Below are 25,666 nucleotides of genomic sequence, written 5' to 3'. Positions count from 1 at the left end.
TTACTCGAAAAAAAGCCTGACAGAGAGATGAAAATACATTTTTATGTTCTTTTCTCAGTTTTCGTGGAATGTTATGCAAAGTTTTTGCTCAAAATTGCAGACTAAAAATATAACATTTCGCCAAATTTGCTAAAATTGGTCTTCATCCTCTTTCCTGATTTGAATTCTGGTTACCAATTTGTTTCCTTGAAAAGTGATCTAAATCAATGGAGTTTGTAATAAACTAATGTAGAGGTGTGCAAAAACCGTTGAAACCGAATTAACGTCAAAATAAGTTTGTTATAGTAGCGATTTGACCATTGACTTACATGTTTCATTTGACGTTTATTCGGTTTCAACGGTTCTTGCACTCCTCTGAACTAATGTAAAGAATTTAAATTTAAGGACCGTTAAGACACCTGTTTGACAGCGGTTGAATGGGTTAAGGAAATAAGATTGTAAAGAATTTTAACTAGCATATGCTAAGTAAAGCATAAAAACTACAAATAGCTGATTTAAATTACAATTTAATGTCATATAAATTTTGTTATTTAAAAAAAACATCGTTTGAATTTGCGATTTAATTTTTCGTTTAAATTTGCAAAATTACTTATGCACTCTAAGCGTACGAATTTGAGGTACTCTACAGTAGTTCTCTTTTTCAATTTAATTTTCACAAAACTTTGAAAATTTTAAGCGTTTGCACTAATAAAGTCATACTATATTACTAACTGGTTATTTTTGGATTGAAGAATATTTAAAAAAAAAAGCTACTCTAAGAGTACGAGTTCGATCAGATACGGTTGATAAAACCATAATATTGCAATAGATGTGAATTTTATAGTATTTCAGTTCTTAGGAGAAAATTACCACCATGAGGTGGATATGCATTTGCAAATGACTAATTGAGTACGTAAATGCTTAGTAAATATTGCACGATATATTGCTTAATATTTATTCAACATCTTGAGCACATTCTCCACCTGAAGGCTTCTTGGAACAACCTAAGAGCTTCAGTTGAAGAGTTTTGAAGGAGCAAACTAATGGAAATTTGTGGGTGATATTTATACGATTTATACACAAGAGAGAGACAGAAGTTAAGAGCCCTCCCAAAAAAGAAGACTCGTATCTAATTCCTTGACCGAAAAATAAATCAGGCAGAATGAGATTGAAATCTGAAGACTCACCTGAATCACTGCTTGTGGCCAAAACAGCTCCCACGACAGTGCCCCTCTTAACATCCTCTTTGACGTAGTAGTTATATCGGGGTTTCTCAAAGATCGGCGGTCTCTGTGCTGAATCAATCACGCTAATGAACACTTCGGCATCTTGACTGGTCCTCAGACCTCCACCATCACTGGCTGAGATATTCAGACGATGGTAGGGTTGTACTCTGCTCGATAGCATTGTCGGTCGGGCCAGGAAAATTTCTCCCGATATCCTGTCAATCCGAAAAATTCCCGCCTCATTTCCACCCACTATCCTATATGTTACAACCCCAAATCTCCCAGAATCTGGATCTGTGGCCACTACAGCAACAACTGGACTAGCCGAAGAACTCGATGGTAGAGGTTCCCTCAGTGATACATTGTATTCCCGGGGATAGAATGTCGGTCGGTTGTCATTGACATCCGTCAGCTGAATCTTGACCATTGCCGTGGTACTGAGACCGCCTGAAAAAAGCAAAAGAGTCCCAATGAAATCCCTCGAATTGTCTGAGAGTCAAGGCCAGTGACTGGGGACGAGGAGCAAAAAAGGCCCCATTGACTCTCCATCACAGCACCTTTCTTGCACTTTGCATGTGAGACTGCAGAGCCGACAAGTAACACATGTTATCACAAACAGAATTCCCTTCACGACTTTCCGTGATTCTCTCATTATTCTTGTTGCAATTGGCACTCTCTTTGGCTGGGGTGCTATAGATATACAAAAATGGTAAAATGGAACAAACACCCAAACAATTCCAAATAGAGATTTTTCACTGTTGCTCAATATTTCTTGAACAATTTTCCGAAGATGCATTTTTCGGCATGAAAACTGTACTATTTAGTCAGTGTTTGCAGGTGTTTGGAAAAGAAAGAAAGATGTTAATTCCAACTTAAATATTCTTCTGAATTACTAAATTTGGCTTCTACATTATGCTAATATTTCTATTTCAAATCCTTTTTGCATTATACTGACGTTTTTTTAAAAATTTATGAGGAGGTTTTTAGGCTTCGCATATAGGGTAAAGTGATACAAGTTGGACATAGTGTTACAAGTTGGACAATTCGCCGGTACAAGTTGGACAGGGATTTTTTCTTGATAAATACAATACTAAATTTTTTTAAGCATAAAGAACCAAATTATAAAACTAAATCATTAAAAATATACAAATAAAAATGAAGTACTAAATTTATCAAGAAAAAAAAGCCCTGTCCAACTTGTATCACTTTACCCTACTTTGATTTCAAGATCTTCATATTTTCCCATAACTCTTTAATAAATCTGGTCTAGTTGCAATATATTTTAATATTTAGTCTAAATATCACAAACTTCCTGAAAAGGTCTAATTTGTTTAAGGAATATAGGAAAAATCTAAAGTGATCGAAGCTAGAGCATTTACGAAGCCTGAAAGACTTCCCCTAATTTGGATTTAAGAAAATTAATGCTACTAAATCGAGTTTCCGAAAATCTTTAGAAATTCAGCACAAAAAAACAAAAGATTTGTCAAATTTTACTGCCAGAGCTTTTTTACAACTTGCTACCCAACTAGAGGGCAGAAAAAACCCTAAGAAATATCAACATCCAGTCTTCGGTGATCTTATCTAAAGACCTTATCTTAGGCAGATTGTTTCCCACTTCCCTAACTTCTGTTTCCCCTCCAAAACGATCTGACGAGGTCGGATTTCACCTAGGACCACAAAAGCTGAGATTATTTTTTAAGGTTTTCTCGAAAACGACTCCAACGATTTTTTTATTAGCTCAGATAGGTGAACATTTTGCCCAGACCAATGACTGGAAAATTCGGCATTTTGAATTTTGGAACCTGCATGCATTTAAAAGTCATGTGAAAACGTAATTCACGGATAGCTCTATCTCATGATTTTGAGCATTCCACAAAAGCTGGGACGCTTTTCCATCTCTTGTATATTCCAGAGACATTTTTGAATAAAAAACAATAATAGGGGAAAGCACGCTACCTTCGGATGATTTATGCTTCGCACAAAGCATTTTTTTTTTCAATGTGTTATAAATTAATCTGGTCCATTGTAATATTATATTTTAATAGCTAGTCCAATACCTCAAAATTTCAGAAAAGAGGTAGGAGAATGTTGTCATGGTTCGCACAGAGTGAACCTTTAAAAAACGCAAATTTTCGCAAATTATAAGATAGATCATTATTAAGCTCATGAAACGAAATGAGAAATGGTAGGTCAGCTGTTTGCAAACAAAGAGAAAATTTGCATCGTTTGAAGGTTCACTCTGTGCGAACCATGCCTACATTCCCCTATGAGTGAAATCCATAAGGAACATAGAGAAGAAATTGAATTGTCCGAAGCTTAAGTCGTCCGAAGGTAGCGCGCTTTTCCCTACCTCGCTAACCGAACAATTAATTGTCAAAGATAACTTACAGAACATCGATTGATATTGCTATACCGTGTTTATTAATCATAAACGGGAAATTTTCAATTGATTAAGGTAGCATAAAACATCTTCCCAGGAAAATTGCGTTATTTGCTCACACAATTATCAGAAAGGCGGAAATTTCCGCAAAAAAATGTTAATTCTTTTGAAATTCATGGTAAACTGTGTCGCACTGTAATTGCCACTTTTAACGGCAGAAGTTGTGCCATTGATGTAGTCTTTAAATAACCAAGGAGCTTTTGCGCAAGAAACGTGCAAGAAAAATGCTGAAGAAAACCTCTCGCCCAGTTGAGGAATGACAATTGAAAATTCTTCTGGAGAAACTCACCTCGATCCGTAGCAATGATGGGAAATTCATAAGAAGTCCGCAATTCATAGTCCAAATCACCGGAAATGCAGACCTCACCTGTGGCAGATTTCACCTCAAACTCCCTCAACTTCCTGAATCCACTGCCCAAAGTATAGTTCACCATGGCATTGACGCCACAATCTGGATCTGTGGCTGATACCTGGAGGAAAGAAGAAGAAAGAGTGCATTTAGTGAGGCAATCAATTAGAAATGGAACATTTTGTGGTGCACTGTTAATTGATCCCAAATACACTATGTCATATATGAAAAGCATGTTGCCAATATGTGTTATGACTGATTTTCCATCTATTTTGATCTCACGGAGGAAATCTCTCATTTAGCATGAGCTTTTTACCAGCTCAGGGAATTCCTAAGCTTCCAATATACCCGGTAAGTGGTTTTTTTCATCGTACACTCAAGAAAGAGCGTAGCTATATTAAGGGGAATTTATCTTATCACCCAAATAAAATGTTAGTTTTAACGACTACCGGTCGCTGTGACTTTTACTCTTATTTAAAAAACAGCGTACTGATAAGGGGCTAATAGAGTTTAACAAGCATTCAAATTTTAGATTTCTTGTTATAGGGGAAAGTACTCTCCCTTCGAACGTTCATGCTTTCAAATAATGTGAATTTCTTTAATTTTTCCTAAGAGACTTACACAAAATTATCAAGTAATTATCAATAATTGATGATAAGCTTACTAATAGTTAATAGAAATGTAGAAGTGTCTTAAGAAAAATATAAGAAAATTCACATAATTCGAAGGCATGAACGTTCGAAGGGAGAGTACTTTCCCCTAAACTTTTTAAAGAATAATTATAAAGACTGAGTTTTAGTTATTCAAGACTCCATATTAAACATGAAAAATGCATATAAAACCTATCAAAATAAAGCAAACTGAACTCCAGTTCAATGGATTTAATTTTGAGATCAAAACATAAACTAAAATTGCAAGAAATGTCTGCTAAAATAAATTTCTAGTACAGTTTAACTTCATCAAATATTCTATTTCTATCTATAATGAAGTTTTTTGCAATCCTCAGGTTTTTCGATGTTCATCAGAACGATTGTCTTCTTCTCAAATAAAAATGTCTCAATTTCCACCATAGCTTTCAATTTTCAATACGACTGAGGACTGAAGATCACCCATACCGAGGATTGAAAACTATAAAGAAAATTGAGTCCTTTTGATTTGAGGAGAAGACAATCTTCTGATGGACATAAAAAAAAACAGAAGATTAGTGTAACTTCAATACTATGTAAACACGGTAATTTTTATGCCACTGCAGGTTCTTACGTTCGTGTTAAAAGCGGTTTACGTAATTATAATCAAAATAATGATCAAATTACAATTCCATCAGTTTCCGACTAGTCCGTCTCTCGGCTTAAGCCAAGAAATTTGGCGTAAGTCGTAAGTGCATCTAGGACATAACCCAAGAAGCAAAATAGCTGCCTTATAGAACCAAGTATTAAGCAAGTCTTTTAGTGCACTTTTAAAAGACTTAAAGCGAGAATTTTCTTTTGAAATTCCTATGGAAGGCTCTTAAGATCCTTAAGAGTGCGCTACTGTACTTATAATAATCTCAGTGATGGAACCAAGAGCATTATAAGCAAATAAAAAAATTTTTGGTTCTATAGTGTCTTACTTAAGGAATCCTACAAGACTATATTAAGAAAAAAATTGCTTCTTGGGAAGTTCCAGGGTTAGGGATCTCAAGGAACGTTAAACACGGGAGGACTATTTTTTTACAGGTAAATACAATTTAGCTTAGATTACTGCCCCTTTGGATTTTCAATGGTGGAGAATAAGTGGAGTCTTCTCGGTGAAGAAATAGTAAACGCGTCCATGGAGCAATTTATTCAACTGCATAATTTATTGCCCACGTCTCCCTATCTTTCTCTATCATTCGCTCCACTGTTCGCCCCACAGAACAACTCTGGTGCTTGTGGACAATCTTAAATGTGAGGAGTATAAAATACCCATTGGACGACTTGCATATGAGTTGGATTGTATTGAAATTATATGAAGCTGTGAAGCATAAATAATATATTGTCACACCTTCTCCACTTCAATTTTCGGACGTGATTCCACCAGCAACTATTGTAGAATCTCCATGGACTTCTTTTTTTTTCAACTGCGACACCACGAGAGAGGAAGATCATTCCAGTTGATCAAATTAATTGCAACAACTGTGACTTTGAACATGAAAACATACCACAAGGGGGAAATATTGCTCATTTAGGGGGCTTTCGGACGAAAAGTAGACCACCTTGTCGAGGTCGCAGCATCACAAGACAATTCATCACCAGCTTTTCAGCAAAACTTGAGAGACACTGAGTTTCATGTCCCGTTTCCATGTTATTTGTTACCCACCTCGACCAAGGAGGTTTCACCATGCTAAGAAAATACAATTAAAAAAAAATATATAGTACCATAAGATCTCTCTCTGAGCACAGGGAGAATATCTATTTGAGTCTCCTTGTTGATGTTATACTTTGTGCCATTCGTAATAATTCTCTGTGGCGTCGAGCATTCAGGTGCACAAGTCATATTTTATTGGGATTGGCATAAATGGTATTAACAATGTTAAAAGAAGTTACTGAGCGCCAAAGGAGGATTCTTCCATGGTGATCTCCGGGCTGGCAAAATATGCCAAACACTCACCACGGTCAATATCAAATTCATGTAATGAGAATTTGCGGTTACTTGAGCTTTAGTCTTTGTACTTCTGGAGTGAAAATTGCACCACACTGCGAGGGAATATTTGTTGTGGCTACAAATGAGTTGTCCATAAGCCTTATTTGATTAATTTATGGGGTGTGAAGTGAATTACGACTTTATCATAAGAAACAGGCTTTTAAAAATCACAAGACGAATTCATTCCAAGAAATATTTTATTAAATGTGTTTTAGTGTATTACAATTAGATATTTAAAAATAGAAATTTTGTGAAAAATTTGTAGAAAAACGACCCATTCCGAATTTTATAACAAAGATTTATTAGAAACTTGAAGTAGTTCTCATTAGCCGTCAATCACTCGTAGGGTAAAGTGTATAATTTGGAATTAGTGATATAAGTTGGACAATTCGCCGGTACAAGTTGGACTTGGCTTTTTTCTTGATAAATATAGCACAAAATTTGTTTTGAAGCACAAGGAACCAAATTATAAAACTAAAGCATTAAATATATACAAATAAAAATGAAGTACTAAATTTATCAAGACATAAAGCCCTGTCCAAATTGTACCATTGTCCAACTTGTACCACTGTCCAACTTGTACCACTTTACCCTAATACAGTTTACTTATATTCCATGAATTTTAACCACTTAAGATGCAATAGAAATCATGGTGAGAAGACATTTATTTTAGTTTCTATCATTCAATTTGTTTACAAGATCAGTGCATTGACAAAGTAAAAAAAAAATCAGAAACAGGATCAAATTTCTCGCATTGACTTTCATAAAAATGTAATATTAACTTAGTGTAGTCGAGATTTTCCACCTGATAGCGAAATAGAACCCGAAACAGAGCTAGGTCTTCCTATGGAACATTTCAAGACAGAAGCCCGGCTACACCAGTTTTATTTATTACAAATCTATTGATTTTTTCGGTCATCGATAACCATATCGCTCTTAAATAGTTAAAGCATTATTTAAAGATTTATCTCAGATTTTAGTTTTATATTATAGTTTGCACCACGACTTAGACAAATTTCCTCGTAGTTCTTATACTATTTCGGAGAACATTATGAAATATGGACTTTTAGATAGCTTTTAATACAATACTTCGAAATATATCAGACTGATAACTCAATTCTTTTTAGGAAAATACTAGCCAATAGTCTTCAGTGCCTCTATGCAAAAATGTATGGAAAAATGAGATGTCGAGAGGCCCCTGGCCGAGAGAGTTAATCCGGTCTAAAACGTCAGAGAAGAAGGACGTATGGACTTAAGTCTCTTCGAGGAATCTGACAGGGTGCTAGAAAGTGTGGCGGCTAATTTCTTAAGAGAGCCTATTCCGATCGATCCTTCCAACCTTAAGGCCTTGACAGACCTGAGGATTAGCCGAGAGACGGCTTAGTGTAATTATACTCGACTGATTAAACTTAATTTCCATCATTTTCCACAAAGTAGTCTCTCGGCTTAAGTCGTAAATGTGTCTAGGGCATAAGAATATGACCGGTAGTTTTGAAGTTTCAAGTGTGTCTAGGGCATAAGTCAAGTACATAAATATATTAATTTAATTTTTATTATTTAATTTTGAAATTTCACCACATTCTTTCTCTAGGGTACAGAGAAAAAAATCGTTTTGCTAGGTTAGACCAAGGTTCTGCTACATTAATATATTGAGCAAATCTATAAATCTACGTATTCTATTTCAATTCTGAACATAAAAGATAATTTATTTTTAGTAATTAACTCATAAAATCCCTTATGTTTTACACAGTGTTAAACACCTTTTCTAAGTTAAAATGTTTTTTTTTTATAATGGCATATATTAAGCAATGGCTAGGAATTATTTCTAAAAAGATCAGAACCGTGTGTATCTGTTGTAAATATTTAGTTGCTGTTCTTTTGAAACAACAAAGTTCAACCGGCACTACCAGTATAGATGGTTTCTCCTCATCCTCAAAAGCAATTGAGAAAGTTTTTATGACTCATTCAGTATAATTGCTATCCATACACTTTAAATCGTATTTTATATGTGAAAATTTTCATTCATAACGTGATTTATGGTGTGACACCCACTCGATTCCAATTGCTCTTAGCTTTTCCAAAGTATATACGAAGGCGATTGGTGGTCGATTGAGGAAATCAGTTGGACACATTTAGCCAGAGACTTATCATTAAGTCATCAGACCGTATGATATATTGAAATGTTAGGGATAAATGTGGATCAAACATGATCACCAAGAATGAAGACAATGTTCTGCCGCATTCATTGAGTCATGTCCCGAGACATTGCAACTAATTAGCACATTCAATGAGCCGACAATTGAGTAGATGAGAGAGTTGGATGAAATATTTCAAGTCTTTTGCTTCTTTCCTCACTCCTTCCGCTCATACTAAATACCAGAGAGTTTTATCGCACATTGTAAAGCCTTCCCAATGGATGGGCGATGAGATACAGTCTGTTGAAGGCAACACTAGAATCCACTGGAAGCTGCGGATGCAAGAGGCCAGTATTTTAGATATTTTCTATTCTATAGACTAATGAGGTCAATTCCTCAGGGGTTGTTAGGTCTTCCATAAGCAAACAATACTCTCTTAGCTCCTCTGGGAAATTCCAATATACTAGGATGACCCAGAGGGCAAATGTCGGTCAATGTGATAATTCGACTAAATATAAAATCTATACTTCTCAATCCACCTCTGTGTTCGATTAATTAACTATTAAGTCGTTTTGGTATCTTCTTTTCCCCTCTTTTATTTCTATATATACCTTACCATGTGCTTCCATCCGTCCAGCTTCTCGAAAAGCTGTAAACAGTTTTATTAATAAGTCTTAATCTCTTATAATTATCTGGTGGGAATATTATTGAGTGGATTCCCATCTACAATCCCCAAAGACTTTCATCAAATATCTTGTCTTCCTTTCCACAAAATTGTTGTAAATATCCCATATATTGCATTTTGTGCTGCTGGAAAAGACAATTTACTTTCATTGTATACCACACACCATGAGCATAAATTTTAAAATATCTGTTTTTTGCATCCAGTACATATTATTGCAAAAAAGGTGTGTTATTGCCTCAAATTAATGGTCAAGAGAAAAATACTTTGTGAAATGCTCGAACTTGCTTTAGTCTAGCAGTGCAATGGGATAAATAATGTTATTTATCCAATCAATTCGAGGGACAAAACTATTCATTTTGCAGAATTTCGTTCTAAAGCATAATTACTGCTCGAACTTCTCAGAAAGAGCAGTATATTATACTCCATTGATATCTGAATTTTCGAGTTTTGCATTAAAAAGGCTCTAGTGGTTGTATTTTTCAATCGAATGGTATCGCATTTGGGCTCGTTGGAAAGGTCTTGGAGTTTCTGAGAAGTCTGAACTAGTTCCAATCGGTTTTCAAATCAATTTTATTACTCCTAAGCTATTTTGAGTGTTCTTATAAGTAATTTATGAAACAGTTTAAATGGGTTATGAATTGATAAACACCAAATGTTGGGAAAATACTTTTGATATATCTTTTTTATAATCCCCCCCCCCCTTACCCTTCATATAGGTCTGAAGCCTATCGGCTTATTGTGTCCAAGATCCCATTACAATCAAAACACTTATCAATTAAACAAATATCCTTAATAAAAATCTATCAGTATCAGTTATATTCTAACGTCTTTACTATTTAGGAACGACACAATCTTTTTCAAGGATCCTGGAATAGACTTTTGATTTATGGAATCTATGTAATGAATTCGAGCCTTTTGCAAAATATGGGACGCTTTGCCACCATTTTTTATATGTTTTGCTTTTAAATTCAGTTTTTTATGTTAATTAACCACTTTGAGATCTTAGTTAAAAAAATAACGTAGAAGTGATTCATTTGAAATCATCAGACTCATTGCCGTTCAGACCCTCAAAAAAAATCTTTACAACATGGATTTTAGTAAGTAAGACGTAACGAAAATTAATATTGAATGATAAGCGTTTAAAATAATTCAACCTGCTCCAAAATTAAAACTCAAATTAATTAAAAATTATCCTTTGTCTTGAAAATACGCCCACTACAGTATTTTTAACATTTGACCTTGAAAAAAGCCGGTTAATAGAAGTGGCAATGGTTATCGGTTTTTATATAAGAAATAGGTGATTGCAAAATCATTAAGATATTAAAAATGGTCAGTGGAAAAGTTTTTGGATTAGGTAGAAATTATTTTTGACCAACTTCTTGTAGGGTCATTCGAAGACCGCATGTCGTTATAGCTAACCGTTTGGCCTCTATGTCCTGATGAAAATACATAGACTAGGTATTATTATTTACAGCGAAAAATCGAAGAATTTAACGTATCACTCTCTCTCCAGAGATCGAGCTTTCAGAACGTCTTCCTGGCCCACAACAAAGTGAATGGCTTTCTCGAAGTACGATGATATGAAGTATCATTTTGTGATTATATAGAGATTGAAAATTCGCATACAAAATGCAAATTTTCTTTGGCAATTAATAGTTCAAGATCATCAAGTCAGTTCAATTTAAATGCATCGCCTCGGCGATGATCACTTGACGCCACAAGAGAAGATCGCAAGATCAACTCCCATGATCTGCCCAATGTATTATTGGCAATACATTTAACTATTTTGCGCATATTGTATTACTTTTATTCCAACCGAATGTAGCACTCCTCCCAGCAAACCACTCTTATAAACGCCCGCGTGAATTGTTTATGTGATAATTTCTACGATTGGTAATAACTTGTCAATATATTTCTGAGGTACAAAACCACTGGTAAAACTCTTATATAGGATGCCGACAATATTTATAAATACATTTATTAACATACAGGGTGATTGTATCTGTCGCAAATATGGCAGAGATGACTGAATATATTAGCCAATTCGCGAAGAACTGCTCTCTTGGGTAACTTCTGGGTGAAAAAGTGTCTCAAAACCAATTAACAGGTGAGTGAAAACCCATTTATTTCTCATATGATAGATTTTCATCTATGAAGTAATTTACTGTGTTTAAGAAGTTGAAGGGTGGAAATTGAGGAAAATTCTTTCAGTATTAATTTAGAACTTATTATATCTTTCTTAAGAAATAAATGGATATTGCTAAACAAGTTCATTGGCTGTAAATCATCTGCGATGGATAACTTGGAAAAAGTGAACTGAGGTAAATGGCTTTAAAAAATAAGATTTATAAACTTTTTTTAAATATATTTATTTAAACTTTCTTATAAGATTTATTATTTATTTAAAAAAATATGCTTTCAAACTTTAAAGTTTTGAACTAGAGTAAAATAAATGCTAACATTTAAACAAGGATCAGGATTAAACTCAAGAGACTTTAAAAATGGTATTTTTGATAAATTTAAGAATTAAAACAGATTAAAGAATATACAAATTTTGATTTAAAATTAAATTTCAAACTATTCAATTTATTGATTTCATAATATGATAATTTTATTGTGGACACGTGGAGAATATTTTCACAAAATAAGTAAATAAATAAATAAAGTAATAATTATTTGACGAAAATTCCTTTTAATGTGTAGGGGCGCCTTAAGAATGAGTTCCTGGATTTTAAACATTGTTATTTGGAAATTTGAAAATTTTCGTTAATCAGTTACAAGTTAAATAAGCTTGGTTCCATGTAGGGAAATCTGGGATATTACCGATTATCGGTATTACCGAATATGGGGTACCACCGTACACTGATTTTTACTTCTAAACTACTTAGAGCACGACGATTGTTTCAGCTGAGATTCTATACAATCTCAGTTTTCAGTGGCTAAGCATCCTTATAGTATTTGTCTATGAAAGCATACAGATCTAGTCTTCTGAAGTTCAATACCTAATTATATATGTTGCGGCCACTAAAATGATGGCCAGACTTTCCGGTTACTTGTGGCCCGGTGACCTTTAAGTGGTACTGATGGCTGGGGGGGACGGCTGTGGCCTTTATTTAGTGCCTTCAGTGAGACACATGGACTATTTGCCAATCCCCCTTCACCGAAATACTGTCTTCGGTACTACCCCGTGTTCGATGTTACCCCAATTTCCTCTAAGTCACCAAATTAATTTTAAAAAAATCAAAAGAAAAACCTATATCGCAGTATTAAACTTGAGAGACGTAAATGAAAACCAAAGAAGGCATTAAAATTTTATTAAAAAAAAGTTAACTTTTATAGGGGAAATCGGGCTACCTTTGGACGACTTAAGCTTCGAACAATTCACTTTTTCTATGTGTTTCAAGTTAATTTGGCCCATTATAATATTATATTTTAATAGGTAGCCGAATAACATCAAAATTCCAGAAAAGAGAGCTATATGTGAAATCCATAAAGAGCATAGAAAAATAATGGAATTGTCCGAAATTTGAGTCATCCGAATTTAGAAATTTTAGATTTAGAAATTTTTAGAAATTACTGATTTTAGAAATAACTTTTTTTCTTTATTAAATTAAAAAAATATTGCCTGCATGAAGTCATCGTTTTACTAATTACTACAAGAAACTTTTTTAATTAATATTTCTTTATAATAATACAACCAATTTTTGTAGATTATTTTTAAAATATAAATTTGTGAAATAGTTACATAAAATAACATTAAGTCTTTGTACATTTCTGGAACATGAACAAGTGACATTTTTATGAGGTATTAAAACAAATGAGACAATAAATATAAATTTATTATGTCAAATCAGCAATTAAATCGTTTTAAAAGCTTCACATTCCATCATATATTGACTAGTATTCGCATATTCATATTTTGATGTAAAGATATATGATGTTATGATACGAAAATTAAGAAAAATAAATATTTAATATCCTTGTATTCAATTGATAGAGGATAAATTTATTATCATAACCAAATAATATTTTGTCTGGTTACTGTGGAGATAATTTCAACCCTCCGTTTAAAAAAAAGAAGAAAGTGTCTTTGGTAGGGAAATAGTGTGTTGTACGATATATTTTGCATTGTGTTATTAACATCACACCTAATCAAAAATCACACCTAATTAGGAAGATAAGTACAAGTTATTTATCATAGAGAATAAGATTAATTTCTACTATTAGTTTAGTTCAAGAAAACACACTGTAATTAATTGAATTGAATCCTGAAAAAAATCAATCAAAGTGTGAACTCATTTAACTAATTGATTATGAGACATATTGATCAATTTAAATCTCATCAAGTGATTTGCTCATGATCACCCTGCAATCGATCAACCTTGTGCAGAGAAGATAAATTAAAATGTAGTTCCCGTATTAATAAATAAGTTGGATGTCTTCTCAAATGTTGGGATTTCTTCATTCTTCCCATCCCCATCGCGAGTGAATTAATATGCCACAGGATATAAATATTATTGCCCTTCACCATTATTTTAAATTTACCGCGATTGTGATTCACGATAGGTGTGCTTGCCAAGACGAAGGTAGAGGTTCACTCTGTGCCCCCACAATTAGTGATCATTCTCAGCGGTCTTTTTTTTGCCATCCACATTTTGTCCCCAAAGAGAATGGATGTTTTGTTCTTAGGAGCGATAGCTTTGGCATTAGGATGCCAGAAAAGGCAAGATTGGAATTTCAATGAAAAATTTAAATATGCTGATAATTGGTTTTTGGATATAGACACGCTCTTTTTTATTTTTATTTATTTTTTTGTGGATTTGAGTTTTGTACTAGGAATTGTGCCATGCAAATTAGATGTCTTTTGCAAGTGATACTTGTGTGGTTAGCCGGTTACCTTCAAGGTTGACGACACACTGTCTAATCTGCATGGTGTGTGCTACAAATTAATAAGGTGTATGCTATAAAAATACGTGAATACCGAGGATTTGCACACCTGTGATATACTTGAGACGCACTCAAAATGTGCAAGCAAATCTCAAGGTTCATACATACTTGCCTATCTCTCTCGGTGATCTAAATTAAAATCATGTTCTACAACACAAACTATGGTAAATTCTTTCACTTGCTGGATTTTTCGTCTATTGCTTGAGCAAATGCATTGTATGTTGGGGAATTGTGTGAAGTTGCTGGATGATGTGAGAAATCTTCAGTCGGTTGATACTCGTCCAATGGATAAACTTGTCAGTAATCCGTCACAAAGTTTAAATGACTTTTGCATAAATTTACCGTTCAAGTGTCATTGAGATCATTATATGCCCACATACTCTTGATTACTAGACTATTACTCAATACCCTCAATATGTTCAGTTCTTCAGAAAACTGGATACGATTTATTGTTTCTATTCTTAAATTCCGTAAATTCTTTCTAAAAGAGGGTGGTCACGCATCCAGGCTTTGCAGAATGATCGAAATTTTATTTTACATAAGGTAAGATGCCCTAAAGTCGATCGGTTCTTCAAATCAATCGGTGAAATTATTTATTCAATATTTTTATGGTTTTATAGTAAATTTTTATTAAATTATCACTGATTTGTATTATTTATAAAATAATTGACCTCTCAATATTAGACTATAAATTATATAATTAGACTATAGAATATAAATAAATTGAATAAATAACTCTACCGATCGCATTGAGGAACCGGTCTACTTTAGGGCACTTCATTTTATAGTAGGGGGAAGTGGGGCACCTTTGAAATTGGGATTTTTCACACACGTTTAAGTGGAACAGAGCCATATCATAATGCAATTTAGCTTCTCAATCCGTTTGTGCAACTAAATTATATCACGATAAGGCTAAATTTTATTTAAAAGTAGATGAAAGATCCCAATTTCAAAAATGCCCCAATTTCAAAAGTTCCCAACTTCCCCCTAAACCAAGATCACTTGGCTCTATTTGTTTAGATTGTATTAAAATTATTTAATAGTTATACTTTTAAACCGAATTTTTAATATCATAAGAAATTTTCCAGATGATAACGGAAGAGAACCAGCAGGGAGATTCTGTAACATTATGAAAATGTCATACTGTTATAGAGTGAAACTTTTATGTGGTAAATTCAAAAAAAATAAACAAAAATAAGATTAAATTCAAACACTGAGTGTTTCATATGGCTTCATTAGCTCTTTGTAATGGTCATTCAATGCACACTAGGCTTTTATATTGTCCTGCTCCCGAATTTATCATGAAAATTTGTCATATGACATTGTCATATCTTAACAGAATTCCCTTACAGGCTGGACTGGTGGAATTATTTCCCTGTTCATGGGAAATTCATATTGCTCGCCACGTAGGGGATTGGCGGACAGGAAACACTGTTAGTCATTAGGTAACATGGTCTGGGAAGTGCTCGGATAAAGGCACAAAGTTGGGTCACTGCCGGGCAATTGGTCGCGATAAGCCATAGCCTCTATAAGGAATTTTTCAATGCAAAAGCCCCGCTACACTCGTTGTGTTTCACATAATTTCATAAATCTTTAGATGTTATTTTTCACATTATCTACTACCAAAACAAAAAAGAAAGCATAGCCTATACTGTCGAGATGCTGTATAGAAAAGAGCCTTGCAATAATACAAGAAAGGCTAAAAGTTCAAGAAAGGTCACGATTTAATATCAATATATTTTTTATTAATTTCAAATACCTATATTATACATTCAGACTTATTGGGCCTTATATGCAACATAATATTTTCCGTTCATAATCATTTCATAGCCGGTGGAAATCAGACTTGTTCGGGATTCTAATACCAACCTAATTAACTCTTACTTGAAATTAATAGTTGAGTACTAACCTTTAAAAATACAATTTTTAAAAGAGTTGAAAAGGCAATTGAAAAATTAATGCAAAAATTCCTAATAAGCATTAAAGTGGCAAAGTGAAGCACAGACAGACGAAAAACGAAATTTCAAATTGTAAAATGGTTTTAAGTGACATACTGAAGAACACCCACACCAAAGTTCGAAAGCTTTGGCAAAAATTTGATTTTTTTTTATTCAATGAGAAACGAATTCTCTCGCAAACACCGAAAGAACTGCGACTACATAGAACTCTGTCAGATAATCCAAAAAAAATTACCTTTCGTCAATCTTCAGTAACAGTTATCAGGAATGATTTATTAGGAATAGTTACTACAAATGTTAATTAGTTAACTAAGAATTATTCATGAGAACCATCCCGATTGCTTAAGACACTCTAAAGGTTTTACAGAAAGTAATAATGTTATAATGATGGGGATTTCCCTGTAAATCTATGTAGTTATACAACCATAAAAAAGTAATAATGCAAGGATTTCCCGGAAAATTATAGATATTTAATTTTAAGTTATTATGAACGATATCCTGCTCGAGAAATCCTGCTTGGGTCAAGAATCTGGGAATCATTGTTTAATAAAACTTTGACGTTATTTGATCATACAAGTGAAATTTGCAGCAAAAATTATTTATTTATTTATTCACACTACAAAATATATTTACAATATAATACAGTTTTTTTCAATCTGAAGTAAACAATAACAATTGAAAATTGCAACTCTCAAAATTGATAAAATCCCGACTTTCCAAATGATTAACGGGTTTGACATTTTTAACTGCACATTGAAAACGAGTGGAGGGGAGTTTAGGGACCCAGACGAGGTTCAGAATGACCACGTTCTGTCTGGAACTTTGGAAAACCGTCTGGAGATATTGCCTTTTAGTGGGGGTCATCGAAGACCCGAAGTTGATATCTTATACTTTTTAAGCTCCAGAGTGAGACAAGTTGGAAAAAAGTCGATTATATAACTGATCTCTCTTTGAGTTCGCGCAGTAAAATTAATATAGGGTGAAAGGAACGTCTATTGACACTTTAAGAACTCGTGTCAGCACCTATTGACACCCTACTCTGTACCATTTGGGATATGAAATTTGAACATCTCTGTTTATAGTAAAAGGTATATTACAGGAAAAACGTTATATTACTTATATTTTACTAGATACATTAAATAATTTTCAACATTTTCACAAAAGTGTCAATAGGGGTTCCCTGTCGAACAGACGTTCCTCCGACCCTAATGTTGAAAGTATTTTTTTAAATAAAGTAAATTAAAAATTGAAAAGAAAATAAATGAAAGCTTTCCACTTAAAGATTTAATTCAGTACACTTTTTAAAACGGTTATCAGACTTGAGGTTTAGCCCAATTCCTGAATGTCTCAAAATTTGATTATTTTTCTTTTATGATCAATCCTAAGTCAGAATTTTCCAAACAAAAAAAAAAATAAACGATAAGAAATTAGAGTTAGATAATTTTAGCCATATATGTTTTAAGTTTGAAGTCTCTATTAAGGCTTTCACTTCCTAGGATGCCGCGTAGATCTACTAGTTAGACCAAATACTATAAATATCTTGACTGAAATTCCCGAGCAATTATCATGGATCTTCTTAATCATTCAAATGGGACTTTTCAAACATTCACAGCAATGGCAAGTTTCACTTATCAGGAGAGAATTTATTGTTCTATTTTCAGTCAACTTTCATAAATGGATAAATGAGTAACGAGTGAAAGATTCCGATTTATTTGAACCAGTGCGTCTGGAATATGTTTTATAGGGACCAAAATAGAGATAATCGAATTAAAACATAGGACAGTGCCCTAAATTTTCAGATTGAAACCCCTTGTGGCTATAATCATTAAAACTTTTTTTTTTGTATCGCCTCCGGTGGTATTAAATAACATTTATTGTGGTTTAATTCACAAAATACTTCCCTCCCCTTGGCAAAATGTTTCAACTCTCGAGACTCCCAGGTTAAATGCAAAAGCTCAGAAATTCATTAATTCCCCCCATTCGAATTTTTATGCTAATTCTTCTCACGAGTACTTAGTACTCTGTTCATAAATGTGCGGTTTTTCTCATGCACAGACATTTATCATAATTTTTACGTATTACAACAACTCTATGCAAGCATATTTTATTTTTGACCATATTTTCCACTTAATGCTTCTTTAACTATTTCCCTGGTATTACTTTCCTTGGGAATTATTCTCAACTTTTGATATGGCTAAATGCCGAATAATAAAATTAAACATATAATCAAGCATATTTTCTTGCACAACAACAAATAACCCAAAATGTCAATATGATTGGACCAAGATGCAATAGAAGTCGAAGAAAAATCGCATATTTCCAGGGAAGAAACAAATTGTGGCTATAGAATGACTAATACATTATTTAAATATTCGTTATTATTAATAAATGTCAGTTTATGAAAGAGGCAAGATCTCAGATTACCTCTCTTTGCAATAAAATTTGTCTCCGGCGCAAACGAAGAAATGGTCAAAAGCTCATCCTTTGCACCAATGGAGATTAATCACAGCAAAATATTATTTATACAGTGAGACAAACTATAGAAAATCTCTTTCTTTCACGTTGGAAGATTTAAAGAAATAAAAACAGGCAGACAGAAATGTAGATTATTTTAATCTGGGCATAGGTGAAGGTGGTTTTGTGAGAAAAATCTAAAAAGAAGAAGGAAAAAAAGGGGCAAGACATTTGAGATACAAAAATTAAAAGAGTGATGAAAAGACAACAAATCCATCGATTTTATTGCTATTATTGTTGTGGATTAAAAACGTCCCATAAATTATATTGTATTCACACACAAACATTGCTGTAGAAGGTCACAAGTTTTAGCCTAGAGTTATTAATTTTCATATTGTGCCCCCTCAAAACAGAATGAAAAATTCTTAATCGAATAAAAAAAAAATGAACCGTATATCAATTCTATGAACGGTATAGTGAAAACTATAAAAATGTCAGCCTAGATATTTTTATGATCTTCTATGTAAATGCAAAGGAATAGAAACAAGCCAAAAAGTTAGAGCGTCACCAGCTTCTGAATCTCCATCTTATGCCTCATCTCTTAACCACGATCACCAAAGAAGCTGGAGTGTTAGAACGGTGAGAATTCAACAGTGAAAAAGAATCCCAAAGTTCATTGTCTGGAATATTTTCTCTCTTCTCAAATACACAAAATGGTTTAGTGTTAAATTTTCTCTGTCTTTGTATCTCTAGTCTTATTTATATTTGCAGAGAAATATTTTGGTATTTGTATGATCTATCAAAGCACTAACACCTCAACATAGGTCAATAAGTTACGATCATCGAATTAATTAGTGAAAAAAAGTTTTCCAAAGTTGTCCAATTATCTCATGAAGATCTCACTGAGCTAATTTGCAGATTGGGCTTCTATTTCTCGCAACACTATACGCAATGGGCTTGATCATTTATTGAAATTTAATTTGTTGATAATGTCTTTAAGGCGATCTTATCGCACGATCGCTACTTTGATCAGGTATGGGATCGTCAAGAAATATTTCCTATGTGATTTTTCACATCCACGCAAAATTGAGAAGCATATAGTCTTAAGATATTATTGGGAATTCGATATTAGTATAAATACAGAGGTGGCAGGAGAAGTATAGACACTTGAGCTTTGAAAGTTTATGATATCTCCCGTATTAAGTTTTGTACATCAAACATCAAACTCTAGCTACAATATGTTGAAATTTAAATTCAATCTATGATACACGAACTAAAATATTATTCTATTTAAAAATATTTGTATATATATTTATTAAAAAATATTATTGTCCTAAGAAAAAAACAGAAAAAAATTGAACAAAAAAAACGATATTTAGGGTAAGTGTGCCAAATTTCGGCATAGTTGCATGCAAGCGCCAAAGTCTCAAGTTTGAAATGTAATATCTTTAATAGAAATTGATTTTTTCATTCCTTCTACTTAAGGAGTGTTACTTAGAACCTTGTAGAAAGTTTATGGTCTTTATTTACTTTAAAATCATTCTTAATACATTTTAAAATGAATAAAAATATAGACATAGCTTTGGTGCCCTATTTCGGCCACCTTCATTTTCATAGTTCCTTGCCCTTCGGGAATTCTTCCAATGTCTTTTTCACGTCATCTCGTTTGTCGAAGTTACATTTTTGTTATTCTTTTGCATTGTGTAATCTCTAGAGTATGTAAAAACTAAAAATTCATGGAAATTCTAGGAACAAAAAAGGTGGCCGGAATTGCAAGCTGGCCGGAGTTTGGCACACTTACCCTATTTAAGAATGATTCTTAAAAGTAAAAATAATCTAAGAAATGAAATGTTACGGAAACTGGGGCAGAAATAAATATAGGGTAGTTGCAAAAACAACAATATTTTTCAATTGGATTTTAAACTTCAGAGAATGAAACCTATGTGAATTTATAGATACAATAGGTAGCCTTGTCTACTGAACAAATGGTCGACATAAGTCCGAGTAATGTAGAAACAAAAATCAGTGTTTACAACAATTTGCAATTACAGCATGCTTAGGGGGAAGTGGGGCACCTTTGAATGTGGGGCACCTTTGAAATTGGGATTTTTCACCTATTTTCAAATGGAATTGAGCCATATCATAATGTAATTTAGTTTCTCAATCTGTTTGTGCAACTAAATTATATTACGATAACGCTCAATTTTATTTAAAAATAGCTGAAAAATCCCAACGTCAATGGTGCCCAACTTCCCCTACTGCTGCCCCAGAGTATCCTATTTTTTGTTTTACTGAATCGAGTAGAATAATACGAAGAAAAGAATCAAGAAACAAAAACGTTTTGTAGAGCGCATTGCCTATTCGACAAGTTTTAACCCGGTCAGCGGCTATAACCCACTAATACCAATCCTTTATTCCTTCGACACGCCCAACTCCTATCATCCTGACGGTTGCTTAAAGTTTGCTTTGGGACTCTTGTTGTTAACTAATCGTCTTCAGTCTTCAGCGAGAGTGCATCAATCGCCGTGGATAGCTCACTCCCATGAAGTAAATTGGCACTTTCAATTCTCCAATTTCCCCATATAATGGTTTAATATTATTTAGGAGAGCCTCCAGCAAGGCTTAGAACTCACCAGAAAGGGAATTCTGTAGCAGTACGACAATATCATATGTAAAATTCTCATGGTAAAATTCAGGACCAGGACCGCATTTAACCCAGTGATCATCAAAGATCATTACAAAGAGATCTATGAAGCTTTTAGTAATTTATATGAATTGGATATTTGATTAGTTCTTTAGAATTTACCACATAAAAAAATAAATTTGTCCTATGGCTGTCATACTGTTACAGGATTCCCCTACAGATCTATCTAAGAATGCCTTAAGGCACTTTTGGAAAAAATAGGATTTTTTTAAGTTAATTTCCTAAAACATAAATTTACCCAAATAAGTTAAAAATAACATAAAAACTATTTAGGGGAAACTGGGGTACCACCAAACACTTTTGAAAGATGCGATTTTGGCTGAATTTCCTAAGAAAACTGTGAATTTTAGAAAAATGTTGCTTACCCCATGTTATAGTCTTAGGTATAGGCTGCATATTAATGTATACAAGGATGACGTGAAGCACTTCAATTTTCCGTAAAAAGGAAAATTGTATAACCATGCATTTTTCGCTTTTTTCCAACCACCCGGGGTACCAATAAACACTTTCTGGGGCACCAAAAAACACCTGTTTTTCTCACCCATTGAAGTTATTTTGGGCATTCACCACAACTCTTAATTATAAAGAAGGTATTGAAAATGTAAATAATTCTCAATAAAGCACTGCAAAACTTAGAATGAGTGACTGAAATAGCACAAAACTAAAGCACTGCACACCGAACATATTTTTCAATGGATTTTTCATCATTTTGACAACATTCGACTTCTGAATGGAAAGTAGCGCCACTAAAATCGTGGTAAACACTATACCTAAAGTTCAAATTTTGCGCGCTCTTCTGATTATTTGTAATAAAATCGAAAAATCATTCGTCAATCCTTGATTAAAATTATTTAAGAAACATTGAGAATCATTTAAGGCAAAATTGGGTTCTTTTAACTATATTCCTCCTGAGTCTTGAATGAAAATTCCATGAATGGATATAAATTTCAGAAATCGAACAAAGAGGGAGATGAAGAGTAAGAAAGATAAGAGGAAAAATTTTGCCATTCAAGCTACGCTCGCGACATCTGCAATTGTGAGAAATTTGCCTGTTTGTTGGTGCCCCAAACTCTGTTTTGTGATGGATTTTATATTGTTTTAAAAAACTGTGAACATTAATTTCTTTAGTAAATACATAAATATTATTCCAAAACACGTAGGAAAGTATTGGTGTAGTGAAATTTGATGTAACTTATTTCAGTTTTATTTTCCAGGTAGATATATAAATGACTAAAATTATCAAAATCTCACAATTTTGCGAAAAAAGATTCTTATTTCTAAACCACTTGAACTATGTGGATCATTCTTTCTCTGGACAAGCATCCCTATAGTATCTATGATTTCATGTATGTCTCATTCTCTCAAATCTTATACCTATTTAAAAAATCGCAGTGTTTGGTGGTACCCCTGTTTGGTGGTGCCCCAGTTTCCCCTATTATAGCAGGTTCTTTTTGAGGGCAAATTATTAATACATATATATTTTTAAACAGATAAAATCATCATCATCATCATGAGTTAAAAGAAACCCTTCTAAAATTTCTTACTGCTTCATATATTTTTCAAAATGGAATAATGTCCGGAAACAAGTTCTGCATCAGCAAAAAGTCGTATGCATTGCGAGGGTATTCCGCAAAAAATAATCATTCCAATTAGCATTTAAGTATTGTAGAGAATATGTCTCAATTTAAATTCCATTAACCACAAATAATATGCATTAAACCAAAGCGGTGTGCTAATTAATTAAATTTCTTTATCATGTTTATTGCACAATTGTATGTGAGTGGAAAATAAATATGAATCTTTTCAGGTAACAGCCGTTGGCCTCTGCTTAAGGACATGCAGAAGACTCGTAAAAAAAACAAGTGGAAAACCTTGCTGTTTTGCAGTCAATAATTTGACTTAACTTGGCTATTGATTGACATAATTGAGACATTTCTCCGTATATGTTTAGCCTAATAAGATTACTTTGCGGCGGATGCGGTTTTTGCGAAAAGTGGTGAAAGTGCCATTAAATCAAAATGCAATTTAGTGTGAAAATTGCAGAATTTCTCTGCCACATAATTTCTCAATCTTATCAATTCAAATGTGCATTCATCAAAATGCCATTTACAAGATCACTCAACTTCTTTACCGGCGCGATTTCTCCCACTTCTTTGTCACACCGACTTCTTTTGATGCCTCTAATAAGACCACGGATTTCAGCAATAATTTCTCGCAAAGGCTAGGTTGACGAATGTGTAGGATTTTTTTTCTGTTTATTTTGTTTGTTGGAAATTTTTGTGTTATGCCAGTTCATCTCGAAATATCGATTTATTAAGTAAAAGAGTCAAATGAAGAGGCATGTACACTGCGAGAAAAACAAGAATTCGTAACTAATACAAAAAGACTTTTGTTATTACACATGAGTGTAAAGCCAAGGAACATTTTGTTTGTTGAGGCCTATGTTTAATAAATGCGTTATCTTTTTAAATAAGTTCTCAAGGTCAAAGTTTGATAGGCTTTAGAGAGCCCCTTTCTCAAGCGAAAGGTATCATGTTTGGGATCGTTGGGAAGGTCATGGAATTTCTGACAAGTCTGAAATATTTATCAATATTTCTTAAAACATTATCAATATTTATAAGTTACACCAGGGTCCCATCAAGCCTAATAAAAAGGAAAGCTATTTTTCAGTTTTCCTTGTAAAAATTTTGCAGATATTGTCCCGCTTCTTAAACAAATTTGTTCGTAGTTCTTGTATTATTGCGGCGAACATAATGAAATATGTATTTTTGGATTGGTTTTAACGCACAAATTCGAAATATATCAGACTTATAAGTCAATTCTCTTTAAGAGAAAACTTAACATTAAGTTTCAGTACGTCTATGCAAAAACGTTTGGAACAATGAATGTCGAGAGGCCCCTGGTTACACTCTTTACAACTGAGCTTTGTGAAAGTACCGCAACCGAATATACCGTGTTTGGAAAAATCTAAAATTAAAAACTAATTTTATAAATTTCAAATTTCTTTCCAAATTTAAAGCCTTTCGGGAGGTGATGGTAGCAAATCTTAAAATTTAAAAATAATTTATTATTTTCGAGATAAGTTACCAAGGTTATAAAGCTATTGGAAATGTACACATATTGCGCAATTAATTCCTAATTCGGACAAAATGTGTATTTTTTGCAAATTATTTGATTAATTTGAATCCAAAAAAATCGAATCGTTCAAAAGCGGTTATGTATTCGAGAAGAACAAATAATTAAAAAATGTATCTAATTCAAAATTTAATTATTTTTTACAATTTTACAGTTGAAAGTTTGTAATTCAAACCTAAATCGGAGAATTTTGATTTTATCGGTACTCTGAAAAACTCCCCGTAAAAATCTTGTAAAATCTCGTTGCCCGTAAATTTTTCAAGATTTTACAATATTGTTTAGAAAAAAAATATACTCCTATTTTTTAAGTTTATTTGCTTTGTATACGCTTATTTTCTTCTTCAGAGTATACATGTAATTTAAGGTTTTAGAGTATTAGGTTTTTAAACACTACAATCATTTATTCCTAATCATGTTTTTTGGACAATTTATTATTGTATTTTGTGGTTAAATTGATAAACTTTAAGAAAATGTCTCTTTGCACAAGATCAGTCAATGGAGGATTCAAATAATTTTCCTGTACAATTAATCCCACAGACAGTGTCTTCATGGCAAAAGATCACCCATTGTGCCATCATTGTCATTATTCACTGCCAAATGACGATGATAAATTTGCTATTTGTCTTCCTCCAGGTGATATAAATTCATAATTATTGGAAATCTCTCTTGACACTTGTGACTCTGCTAGAGACATTCCTCAGTGCTAAAACCTCAATGGCTCTTTGGGTTGTCTTTGAAATATTTCAAGCAACAGTGAGAAATGATTCAAACTGAGAAATCGATCTCTTGGGAAGGAAGCATTTCATTAAATTTCCATTCGGTGGCCATTTAAGGTGTTAGATTGAGAGATGGATTGAGCTGGAGGAGGCGAAGAGCCACTGTTTGAGAGTCCTCCAAGTATATATTCTTTTTATTAAAATCTATTGAGGTGAAAAGTGGATAAATGGCTGTGAATCACATTGAAGCAAATGATATTCCCTTTTGGCTTCCTCG

At 33.3% G+C, this 25,666-nt stretch overlaps 1 protein-coding gene across 1 annotated transcript in view; it reads right to left on the bottom strand.

Annotated features, from left to right (window-relative positions):
• LOC129806726 (protein dachsous) overlaps nt 1-25,666 on the bottom strand; it is a 113,353-nt gene that overhangs the window by 64,559 nt on the left and 23,128 nt on the right. The window contains exons 2-3 of the mRNA XM_055855498.1: nt 3,935-4,185; nt 1,167-1,652 (exon numbers count right to left, since the gene is read on the bottom strand). Of these exons, the coding sequence (XP_055711473.1) occupies nt 1,167-1,652; nt 3,935-4,185 (737 nt within the window). The remainder of the gene's footprint in view (nt 1-1,166; nt 1,653-3,934; nt 4,186-25,666) is intronic.

This window comes from Phlebotomus papatasi, chromosome 3 (genome assembly GCF_024763615.1).
Source record: "Phlebotomus papatasi isolate M1 chromosome 3, Ppap_2.1, whole genome shotgun sequence".
NCBI lineage: Eukaryota > Metazoa > Arthropoda > Insecta > Diptera > Psychodidae > Phlebotomus > Phlebotomus papatasi.
The sequence above is the reverse complement of the archived record's forward strand: the minus strand, read 5'-3'. Positions and strand labels throughout refer to the sequence as shown.